The following is a 12230-nucleotide window of genomic DNA, read 5'->3' as shown; positions in this document are numbered from 1 at the left end:
ACACACACACGCACGCACACACACACTCATATACACTCATGCACATTCACAAACACACACAAGCAGGCAGGCACACACACACACATCGAAATTGCTCTCCCTCTTTCATAAGCTTGAGTGTTCATGCACTGGGTTAATCCACACAGTGCACCCGCTTGGAAAAGAGTTGTCCTGCACATTCTAAGCTCGCCCCAGCGTCACGCTCAAACTCTTCCTGACAGCTCCAGAGAACCCAGAGAACAAGACTATTACCCTCCACGCTACGTGCGCAGAACCAACCCGCCCGGCGAGAGACGGACGCCATGCGGAAAAAAAACCCACATGGGAAAAAAAAAAGAATTCTCCCACTGACCCGTCAAACTTATCCGCCGACCTTTTCAGAAATCATGACATATTAATCTCAGATGAAAGTGTCAGTTGTCCATTCATATAAATGACATAGTAATCTCAGATGAAGGTGTCAGTTGTCCAGTCATATAAATCGGATGGCGTGTAGCGGGGATTTTAGGCTGATCTTTTAAACGCTTTTCAAACAAAACTCTGCGCTATCAGTTTCACGAGAGAGGAGCCATGGAGACTGTGCTGCCCATATGTGTGTCATGTTTTGATTGCGCCTGTCATGTAAATCTATGCGTGTCTGCTGCACAGAGAGAGGAAATGGGAGAAATCAGGGAGAAACGTCAATGTGTTTGTGTCTGTGCCCCTCCGCGTCTGCATGCCAGTATCAACACAGACCACAGCCACTACCACTATGCCACGCCTCTCGACCCCTGTGCATCAGCATGTGCGTGTGTGAGTGTGTGTGCATATGTGTGTGTGTGCATACATGTGTTTGTGAGTGCATGCGTGTTTATGTCTGTGTGTGTGTACGTATGTTTATGTGTGAGAGTGTGTGTGTGTGTGTGTGTGTGTGTGCGAGGTGCCCCACAAGTCAATGAATGTCCCACAACGATTGGCCTTGCCTGGCCAGAGCTCCCTCTCTGTCCCCCAGGGTGTGTGTGGAGTCAGGCCTGCCGCAGTAGCTACACGCAAGCCTAGCAAACGCACGAAAACATAAACACAAAACGCAGTCCAGTAGAGCAGAGAGGCAGACGGGGTCACATCAATGTCCACACCCCCCTGTGGCACGCTTACCAGGCACAGCGCTGGGGTTGCGGTGGGGTGGGGAGGAAATGGACACTCAGCCCAGTCAGCCACAGTCACAGCCGTGCCACGCTACGGAGGGGTCCTGGGGTGGGAGCTCCCTGTGCTGACCTTGGTAAAGCATCGACGCCGGCCGACTGTAGAACATATATGACCCGGTTCAACCGATCTGGGCCAGAACAATGGGCCTGAGCCATATCACAGTTAGATCTGTGCCACATGTCTCGTTGCTTTGTCTTGTGAGCTGGGCGCTGTACTGCGGTACGTGAGGGACAGAGATGAAGGTTACCTGTGATAGAAAGGAGTGCAAGGTGCCTGCATGGCTAAGCTCTGCCTAAATGCCAATACATTGAGCTAGAGCCACAGCAAATATTCAAAATAACACACACACACACACACACACACACACACACACACACACACACACACAAACAGATCTTGTGTTGCAGTCCTGTTCCTGTGTATATGTGTGTACATGTGATGTAACGTGTAAAGGTTGGAGTCTTCTGTCTCAGCCTTGATCTGTGTGTGTGTGTGTGTGTGTGTGTGTGTGTGTGTGTATGATTGTGCTTGCTCTCTGTGATTAACACTTCATTGCCTGTCCTGTGCTCCTCATCCTCCCTCCTCCTCCTCCTCCTCCTCTTCATCTGTCCCTCCGGCTTTTCTCTCTCTGTCCTGTCCTCCAGAACACAACCACCTGAACAACGCCGCTCTCTCCCCCCTGGGCCCTGCCATGGCACTCTCTCACCCCCACAACAACCTGGGCCTGAACTTCAACAAGTACACCTCACTCAAGGCCTTGGGTAAGCAGCATCGCACAACGCCACACACATACACACACACACACACACACACACACACACACAGACACACAGACACAGAGACACACAGACACACACACACACACAGACACACACACAGACACACAGACACACACACACACACACACACACACACACACACACACACACACACACACACACACACACACACACACACACACACACACACACACACACACACACACATATGTTCTCACTGACACATCTGAGACCTATTGGTGGAGGCCCAATCAGACTCACTCGAGAGCAGTACATGGGGATGTGCAGCCATTTCTTCTACGGAGCAGGAAGACAGAAGCACGTGTGTGATTACATTAGGGACATTACATTCGCTCTTTAAACATTCTCCATAGCCGTGTTTATGGCAGTTCATTTTAAGGGGAATCTCGGGAGAATGAAACTCCATTACACCTCCGTCGCCACTGAGCTGAAAGGTTCATGTGTACACACACACACACACACACACACACACACACTCACACACACACACACACACACACACACACACACACACACACACACACACACACACACACACACACACAAACCCAACAGGGACCCATTCTCATGCGAGTCAATCTTGCATGAGGAGCTCTCACACAGATATGGCCTGGATCTTTATGGGTGTGTACATTTATACGGCAGTGTAGGCTGAGGGAGATACCGAGACCTGGGAATGGTGGCACGATCGCAGTTGCTCCGTCTCAAGGCGTTCTCATTAACCACACACTTAAAACGCTCAGGCACACACACATGCGATACATGTGAAGACACGTGAATAAATGGATGGGAAACACACACGTGGCCACTGTAGTGCCTGCGCAGACACACACATACAAGCATGCACACCCACATGCATACACATGCACACGCATACTGTACACACACACAAACACACACAACCTCCCCTTAAAGAATAAGCTTGGCACACACTGGCTAAAAAGACTATCCTCCTTCCACACAGTGTGACAACATCGGTCACGGCAGATCCATATGCACACACACACACACACACGCACTCACACACACATGTGCGCGCCACGGCCACTGCCCTCGGGGTCACTTCACTCGCGTGCCACACTCTCTGGGCTTTTAGCATGCCACTCCGGCACAGACACAGCCAATCCCCGACCAGCATCGGCCTTCCTCCAAGAGCAATGGCTCAGCCTGGTGCTTATCTGACATCCTGCCCTATGGTATGTTCCCTGTGCCCTGGGAGACAGGGAACGCTGCCTGTGTGCCCTCAACTCAGACAAGGACATAAACACACAGACACACAGACACACAGACACACACACACACACACACACACACACACACACACACACACACACACACACACACACACACACACACACACACACACACATACACACACCAAAGGGAGCGGGAAACGTATCACACACACATACACGGGGGTGGAGACAGTGGGCCAGAGTCAGCTCTCTCTGGCACACAAACACACACACACACCCACACACCCATTCGGCCATTTGCCTCTAATGAGGTGAATTAACAGGCTGCCTTCCCCTACTCACTTCGTCCTGGTTCTCTGTGGACTCTTCGGCTCTTATTATTCTGCTAAGTGAAAAAGCGAGTCTGAAGAAACACTCTCTCTCCCCCCCCATTGCATCAATGAATCAGGTGCTACTGCCACTCCACTGACATTTGCAGGGAGGTGAGGAATGAACAGCAATAATGTCACCTTCCCCCCACAATGACGTGGTTTCATTATTTTTGTTTCATTTGTTTATATATTTATACTGCCTCTCCACATGACTATTTTTAGCATTTGATGAGGGATGTGTCTGACAGTCTCCCTCAGACCATCTCAAATGAGATGTGGTATTCTCAGCAGAGTTGAGGATTTTTCTGCATACCCAAATATGGCCAAACACTCCTAAGGCATCAAATACTTCTAAAGCAACGGGACACACACATATACACACACACACACACACACACGCACACATGCATGCGCACACACTGTGTGTGTCAAAATGAGTGCAGAAAAGGATACAGTGACAGAACTGCTGTCCTAACACTGGAGATGGGTGCAGGTTGGTTGGCACAGAAGGTTAGCACAGTGTCCATGGATGCCTTTACAAGGGCAAGTCGCAGCTGGTGTATTACCTGGGGCAGTTGCTTGGTATTTACATTTCTGAATCTAATTTGAATCTATTGATTTTTCTCACGTGGCGTCCTCTATGGCCCAGCTGCTTACTTCTTATTCTTGGTTGTAAAAAAATAAATTCTTCGACAGCCATATGCTCTAAAAGACTCGTTCTTGCAAATGTCCACAGGAGGACTTTGAAGGTACAGCTTGTTCATGGCACTTAGCCGTGACAGGGAAAACTCAGGATAGGTGTGTTTAAACACGACAGCACTATCAAATGATAACGAAAGCAAACTGCACCTGTATCTGCGAGTGTGCTTGCCTCTGCTACTCTCTCAGACTTAGTACTCAGTACTTACATAAACACCCATATACATACAGACACAAACACACAGAGATGTGCACACACACACACACACACACACACACACTTACAAACACACGCACACACACACGTAAGTACACATAACAAACAGAAAACAACCTTGCTGAATGAAAGACAGATGATGTGACGCTGGTTCACTGCATTTACAACTTTACTCACGGTCCCAAGTGCCCGGTGGGACCATAAACAGTATTAGGAGGTAAGGCCTTGCAGTGTGGACAAAGTCACTGGGAGGACAGAGAGTGGGGGGGGGGGGGGGGGGGCAACTTCTGCCAGGTGTAGCAGCAGGTCCTTGGACTGGGCCGGGCTAAGCTGTATCTTAATTAAACCCTGACGAGCTGACGAGCGCCACACTTCCGCCAGAACGGCTGGCCCAGCGCCGATGTGACAGGAAAGGTGGAGGGCGTGAGAAATGGATGGAGAGGAGATTGGGGCTCCCGTGATGCCACGAGCTTCACTATGTTTACTGCACACTTTCACTCACCTCTCATTTCTTGTACAGGAACAGCCACCTGAGGGTTATATGTAGAAACTATGGACGTATGAATGTATCTGTGTGTGTGTTTGTGTGAATGTATTTACTCTAAAGTCTTGGAAGCAATATATAACAGTGCCCTTGACATGTGCCCCATTCTACCTCTTGTGTATTGCACACAATAGTTACAATAGCTTTGTTACATAGTAATAATACAATTATGTCCAGTTTAGTACATTCATTATCAGTGTATAACACAATATTGATACTTACATGTACATGTTCCCTTACCCTGACCTCAGTATATGTAGATACAATGCACCAGTATGCTGTCAGTTCGGTACATTAACTACGCTGTACTTAATAGTGTAGGTACAATACAAGGGGGGCACAGGAAAAAAAACACTGGTGAACTGTCCAAATAAATTGTACACAATTGAGTAAATAAGCTCTTGTACTGTGGAGAGGCAGATATTGGTGTGTTTAAATACACACACAGACACATACGGTCTGGCTTGCTGATAAAGCGCTACTCTATAGCCCGTACCCACATAATGTACATCCCCTCTCTCCTGTCCTCTCTACACTCCTCATCGTTCAGCGAGCGCCTCATCCTCCGCGGCCTTGAGAAGTGATGAATAAATGAATTAGAAAGATAGCGCCCACCCTTCAACCACTCGCCGCTTCCCCCCTATTCCAGGAAAATCTCCTCACTCCGCTCCGCTCCGCTCCGCTCCGCTCAAGACTCAGAGGTTTAGAGAGGAATGTATTCCAACAAACAAGCAGCTTACGCATGAGGCAGGGAGACAGGAGAGCGAGTGGCCCAGGCTGCAGTGCGCCGCGTTGGGCTGCGATGTCTCCTAATCCTCCCTGTGTTCAGCCCAGAATTGGCATGCTAGCTCCGGCTCCTGAAAGCATGGTCATCATCTGCATAATAACCGTTTTAAAAAGCCTTCCCTTGCTTTTAAAGCATGCGTGCCAGAGGAGGAAAAAAAAACCACAGTGGTTGATTTAGCAATTTAAAAACCATTTCCATCCTGAATGGGAGGTGTGTGTGTTGGGAGGGGACGGGGGACCAAAATGTAGGAACTATTTTCATCTCTGAGCATTTGAAGCATTTGAAGCAGGATGTATGGATGATAGGTGTATAAAGGTACATTGAGTCTGTCGCTGCAGTTTGTCAGGTACTGACAGAGCTGTTGTGTCTTCCAACTCAAAAGCTCTCTGCCGGGTCACGTGTACACTATTCAGTAGTCTACCTCACGGCAGGACGATGCCACTTTCATCTTAGATCTGCATACATTGTTTGTGTTGCAACAGGATAGGTGGAGATTTTTAGCCATGGGCCTTCACAGATATCAGGCTTTGCTTTACATAATCGTGTTCTATTTTTGTGCTGTTTGTGAGAAATACAATGTAAAAGGAATTTCAATTAGCTCTTGTGGTGTCAGTGCTATCTGGATTAAGGTGAGGTTGTACACTGTATGAGTGGGTTATAAAACATTTGTACTGTTAGAGGACATGAATTACAGAGACTACTAGACAACATTTCTGATATGTGTAATAATAAAATAGAATAGAATGTATTATAAATAATAGGCTATTTTTAACATGATATATTTTAATATGATAATTCCCGCCACTGTTATATGCATTTGCATTTAGTATTTTTGTTGCACTATGCATTATTTCTGTTTGTTGTTAATATTGTTTTTTTTTTTTAATATATATATTTTTTTTTTGGTCAAAAGCGTCTGCAATATCCTATAAGCATAATATACTCTACTGGGATGGGCAGCTATCTTATTAAGATCACACTGGGAAGCTCTGTCCAGATAGTAATCCTTACCCGTGCTGTTCATTCATGCTCCATTACAGCAGATACAATCTCCCTACAGGTTGGACCCTGCACAGAAGCCCTATTTTATGTATGACAGCATTAAGAAAAAGACAGCGAGAGAGAGAGAGAGAGACAGCGAGAGAGAGAGAGAGCTGTCAGCAGCTGTGCTGTCTCTTCTTGGCACCCTTGACTTGATCAATATCGAAGGGAGAACTGGATGTGCAGAGAGAAAACAACAACATTCAAGCACTCCCCCCCCCCATTTTATGATGGAGGCGAAAATGAAAAGGGGGGCCAAGGGTTGGATAAGATAAAAAGAAAAAAAAACACAAAATTACAAAACAATGAGCCGAACAAGGTTGTTAGTGTCTAAAGGCTGTGGGGCTGGCGGCAGTGACCTCACAGAGCAACACTCATGGCTGCCGCGCTAATCCTCTCTGACATTCCAACCCGCTTTATTTTTACTCCCTCTGAAGTCCCGTTTAGACACCACCACTACTGCACCCACACACCCATCCCCCCACTTCTCTGCCCTCCTCCTCTCCTCTCCTCTCCTTTTCTCTCCTCATCTTTGCCGTTCTCATCCTCTCTCTTCTCCTTTCCCTTTCTTTGCTCTCCTCTCTTCTTTACTCTTCTATCGTCTCCTCTCCACTCTCCTCTTCTCCACTCATTCAGCATCATTTGAGCATTTTGGGGTTCTTCTCCATCTCTCACTCTCCGTAGGTGAAACTCATCTCCCTGATGCTCAGCCCCAGTGCTGATGGTGGGGGAGAGAGGAGCAGTGAGGAGAGCAGAGGGGAGTCCAGGCGACTGGCATAGCCCCACAGGGACAACACCGACAGAGAACGCTTTTTCCCTGAAGGGGGCAATAGCCGAAAGGCGTCAGAGCATCTTTGAACACATTTTTCGTCACATGGCCATGTTCTAATGGAGGCTTTTTGTTGTGGTTGTTAACATGGTTTAAGTGGCCAGGAAAGAGTGGGCGGTTATAGGTTGTGTTTTGTCCGAGGGATGATGATGATGATCATAATGGTGATGATGGGGGTTTCTGAGGGTGTGCGCTGTGGATGAGAAAAATCCCAGCAGAATTAGGCCATTTTGCAATCTGGTGCTTTATCTCTCTGGCCAAGATAAAGGAGTCTCTAGTGTGTGTTTGCTAGGAGCTGAGAATCACATGCTTAGTAGGAAGTGATTTGTGGATGAGGTGGACAAAGGACGAGGCGGAGTGGAGAAGCGGGAGTGTTGCGGCCGGCCAGTGAGTTTTTGTGGTCATTAGTCTTTCCTTGAGGAGCTTGATTCCGTTTGTGTTTTTTTGTTTGTGGCAGTTCACGTGCTATAGAACTGGACAGATTCCCGGAGGAGGAGTGGTGGTGGAGTGATGTTGTGGTGAAGTGACAGGCAGGAAGGAGGTGGGGCTGAACTGACAACTTTCTGAGCGTCTGGGCTGCTGAGAGCCTCGGCTGCCAGTGTTAATAGAGACTTGTTTAAAGTGTCAGTGAACAAGTGTCTTGTTGATGCATGCTTCGCTTTGCCCTATGCTCAAGCAAATATGAATCATTTCTAAAAGGAACATTAGAATCCATTGTCATGTCGGTAATCAAGGCCAGCCTGTTGTTTGTACATTTTTCAACCTCTAATATGAGGATATAGCAGTAAATACAGCGAAGGTGCCCCTTGCTGTCTACACACACACTCAGAGGATGGCGTGTGGTGAAAAGTTCAAAACACGGCCAAGGGCGACATGCCTCATTTTCCCTAATGACTGTAAAAACATGTACAGCATATGCTCATTCAAAAGAGAAGCCACCGGAAGAAACCAAATATTTTCGGTTCTGGGCGAACCTGGTTGATTTTCTGTTTACTACACATGCTCTTTCTCTGCGCAAACACTTACTACGCAGACTCATGCTGCAATTTTGCCAATGTGGTTGACCAGTTTAGGCTTTATTTCTGTAAGTGCAATGACGCCATGCTGTCCATGTTTTTTTTTATAGTGAATGCTAAATAACAGGCATACTTTTGTAGGTACAACTGGAACTCCATGTGAATTTGTTAATGGTGTGATTTAATCTCTAACTATGTGTGGTTTAATCAGGAACTTGTGTAAGTCTCAACTCTCCTCCAATCACTTTCTGTATCACTGTCGTAATCACATATCTGGATATTCCCTTAACTACACCCCCCTGACCTGATGAACAAAACTCCCCAAGTCGCCTGTTGTTCCTTCTGTCATTCTCCCCACTCTTACATGGGAGGGCCCACTGTCATCTCCTCTGACAACACTACACAATGGCTCCCTCAGAGTGGGAGTTGGAGTCTTGCACAGCAGGATTTGAAAGCTAAAGATTCATTGTTAGCCAAGAACAGAGTCTATGAGCCAACCAAGTTTACGACCGAAGCACTAGATACACAACTATGCCAGCTCACGTGCAGCTGTGTTACACAACCGCACTGACACATCTGTAAAGAGAACACAGGAGCAATCATTTTCTCCAACTTTGGTACCCAGCACAGCACAGCCTCGGCTGTGACCTCGCAACCACAAACTCTTCTCAGCTTGGCTCATCAATAAACAACGGATTTGTTAACTATTAGCTCAGCATACCAAAGACTGATAACACAACACTGCTAGCACAGTGTCTCTCGGCAGTGTTCATTTATTAATTAGTTTTGTCCGCTGAACTTTATTTATGTAATATTTTGTTCATGGTTAGGTTACTCCAGTAGCTGACTTCACCACACCTCTGCATTGATGTTAGTTATGCATCAGACAGATGCAGGGTCTTGCATGCAAACCAACTAACCTCTCTTCTAACCAGGCTCCTCTATCCTATATAGATCACGTACACATAATTGGCCTTAAACATATACTCGCAACAGAGAGGGAATCAAAAGTTACAGCGTTACACATCCCTTTGTTTTTCACCCCATGAGTGTGTCCACAGCCACGCAGGAACATACAGATCCATAAGACACACTTTCTTTCTGGTGTGCACCCGGCATGCGCATACTCGAGCATGCACACACACACACATTCTCTTACACACATACACACACACATTCCCCTTTAGTTTGTTACATAGGTACATGTTAGTAGGGTACATGTTGTGTGTTTTATCTTTGAACATTTTTTAAATAAATGCTTTTGATTATGCTGGTCTGTTTAATATTGCACTACCATGAGTGCTGCCAATATATTATTCAGGCCTCCAAAGACCTTTAACCTTGACTAGCTATTGATATGGTATGATATGGATTTTTTATTATTGTCATTCAGTACATTTTTAATCAGAGTTCCATATTTTATGAGACCGATTTGTAACTGATCTTTTATTTTGACCACTAGGGTGTACACCATGGTTTATCCATATCGTCAATGTAATTGATCAGCTGTTGAATAGTCAACGCCTATCCAATCGAGTGACATCACCAACATTGTATTGGTTGTGGTCAGGACAGTACCAATATTATCCTGGTGGCCCTTGTGAGGAGAATGTTAACATTCACGCTCAACTGCACTCACATCTATCTGGCGTCCATCTACAGAGCCATTGTTCCCACATTATTTGCTGACCCTGTGTGAGAACAAAGCTTAGTTCCACTTTTAACAGACATAAGGGTCTTTGAATGTGGTTGAAGTGATAACACCAGCATGCCAGATAATCTGGTCCTTGACCATAATCAAGAACAAAAGATATGCCAAACTAATCAAAATATCAATCATGTAAAATGTTTTAAACCTAGATTTTTTAATATATTGTGCCAGGGAAAATATATAAATTTTTTCAATATTAACATAGATTTTATGGGCATTCTCTGTAAACATCCATTACTCATACATTATTTTGGCAGTTTCAGCCAGACCACTGTGGTCTTGTTAATTGGACACATCATGGTAAAATTACCTTGTATATCATTTTTGTGTAAGTATGGTGGTATGCATTGTGGTACTGACTTCAAACATCATAATATCTTGAACTATGAGGACATGATCCTGTTGCTCAACTAAACTGTTGCCTGAGCACCTGCTAGGTGAATAAATGTGAATGTAAATTAAGTGGATTGCCGACTCTAGCATCTTCACTCCTATTGAATAGATGATTCAACTGGTATGTGTCACTGTAGATATACAAAATAAACCAGATTCCATCAAATCCACTCAGTCCTAAACAGTCTTGAGTGATCCAACCTTTCCTCTCCCCCTGTGCTTTGTTCTTTATTTGGCTGCAGACACAGGGCCCCGGGACTACTACAAGAGCTACCCCATGATGGACTACAGCATGCGGCAGACGTCCAGCCCCCCCACCTTCCAGCCCATCGCCTTCCACCCTAAGGACAAGCCGTTCCTGCCGCCGCCAGACATCCACGCTCCGCTGGCCATCACCGCCACGGCCGCCCAGCTGCCCAAGCCCAAGATCGCCAAGACCAACACCCACCCGCTCACCTCCACCTCAGCCTTCAAGGTGTGGGATCCCAGCAAGAGTCACGTCCAGCACCCACAAGTGGTCCATATGAACCAGTCCTTCCAGCAGCAGCATACGCAGCATTCGCTGCAGACACTGCAGGCGCTGCAAGCGCAGCAGCAGGGCCTGCACAACAGCCGGCGGCAGGCCTACACGAACAAGAGGCAGTTCAGCATTGAAACACTGCCTGAGCTCTTCTCACAGCCCCTGGGCTACGGACAGTCGCCTCACATGCACCCCAAGCACAAGGTGCTGCCCACAAACAGCAAGACGGAGGTCACGGTCTGAGCATGGACGACCAATGGAGAGAGTGAGAGAAAAAAAAGAGAGAGAGAGTGTGAACGAAAGAGAGAGAAAGAGAACAGAACTGGAGAAGCTGATCTTTCCAACTGCAAATTGAGGTGTATATGGAAATGGTGGATAGTGCCAGCAAATACATGCAATGCCTCTTCCAACTACTTTATTAGTCAGGGTAATAAATAGTGCCCAACCACCCTCCCCCTCCAACCCCTCCCATATCCTGGCTCTATGAAGCCATCACACCTCCAGTGCTTCTCCCCAACCTCCTCTCCTGTCCTCCTGAGCACAGCTGTCAGGTCAGTACAGGCACACACACACATACAGTGCACACACACAGAAGCATACACATACAGTAAACAAGCACACATACACACACACACGCACGCTCGTGCAGGAAGAAGTACCCCCAGAGGATGCATGTCAGCTTGGACAATGCTGCTGTGTTGTCAGTTTCCATCAGGCTTCACCCAGAGTGGAGTGAGAGATCATTCTGACAAATCTGGACCAGAGAGGGGAAAAATGGAGAGAGAGGGGAGGGGAGGAGAGGGGAGGGGAGAAAACACACCTTGATTTTTTTTGAGTGTGTGTGTTTTTTTTTTTATATCGTTCTGACCTGCGGCAAGAATATGCAAGGAGAACTCGTGTGCGTCAGAGCCCCCCTTCACA

General features: G+C 46.8%; 1 protein-coding gene across 1 annotated transcript in view; it reads left to right on the top strand.

Moving 5' to 3' along the window:
* LOC308379159 (protein shisa-8) overlaps positions 1-11552 on the top strand; it is a gene marked incomplete at both ends in the record, with an annotated part of 61720 nt that extends 50168 nt beyond the window's left edge. Inside the window, 2 exons of the mRNA XM_080856215.1 lie at positions 1830-1946; positions 11032-11552. Of these exons, the coding sequence (XP_080712341.1) occupies positions 1830-1946; positions 11032-11552 (638 nt within the window). The remainder of the gene's footprint in view (positions 1-1829; positions 1947-11031) is intronic.
* Positions 11553-12230: the final 678 nt, after the last annotated feature.

The sequence above is a fragment of the Sprattus sprattus genome (assembly GCF_963457725.1).
Source record: "Sprattus sprattus genome assembly, chromosome: 18".
Taxonomy (NCBI): domain Eukaryota; kingdom Metazoa; phylum Chordata; class Actinopteri; order Clupeiformes; family Clupeidae; genus Sprattus; species Sprattus sprattus.
Note: the sequence above shows the minus strand (reverse complement) of the source record. Positions and strands in the feature narration are given on the sequence as shown.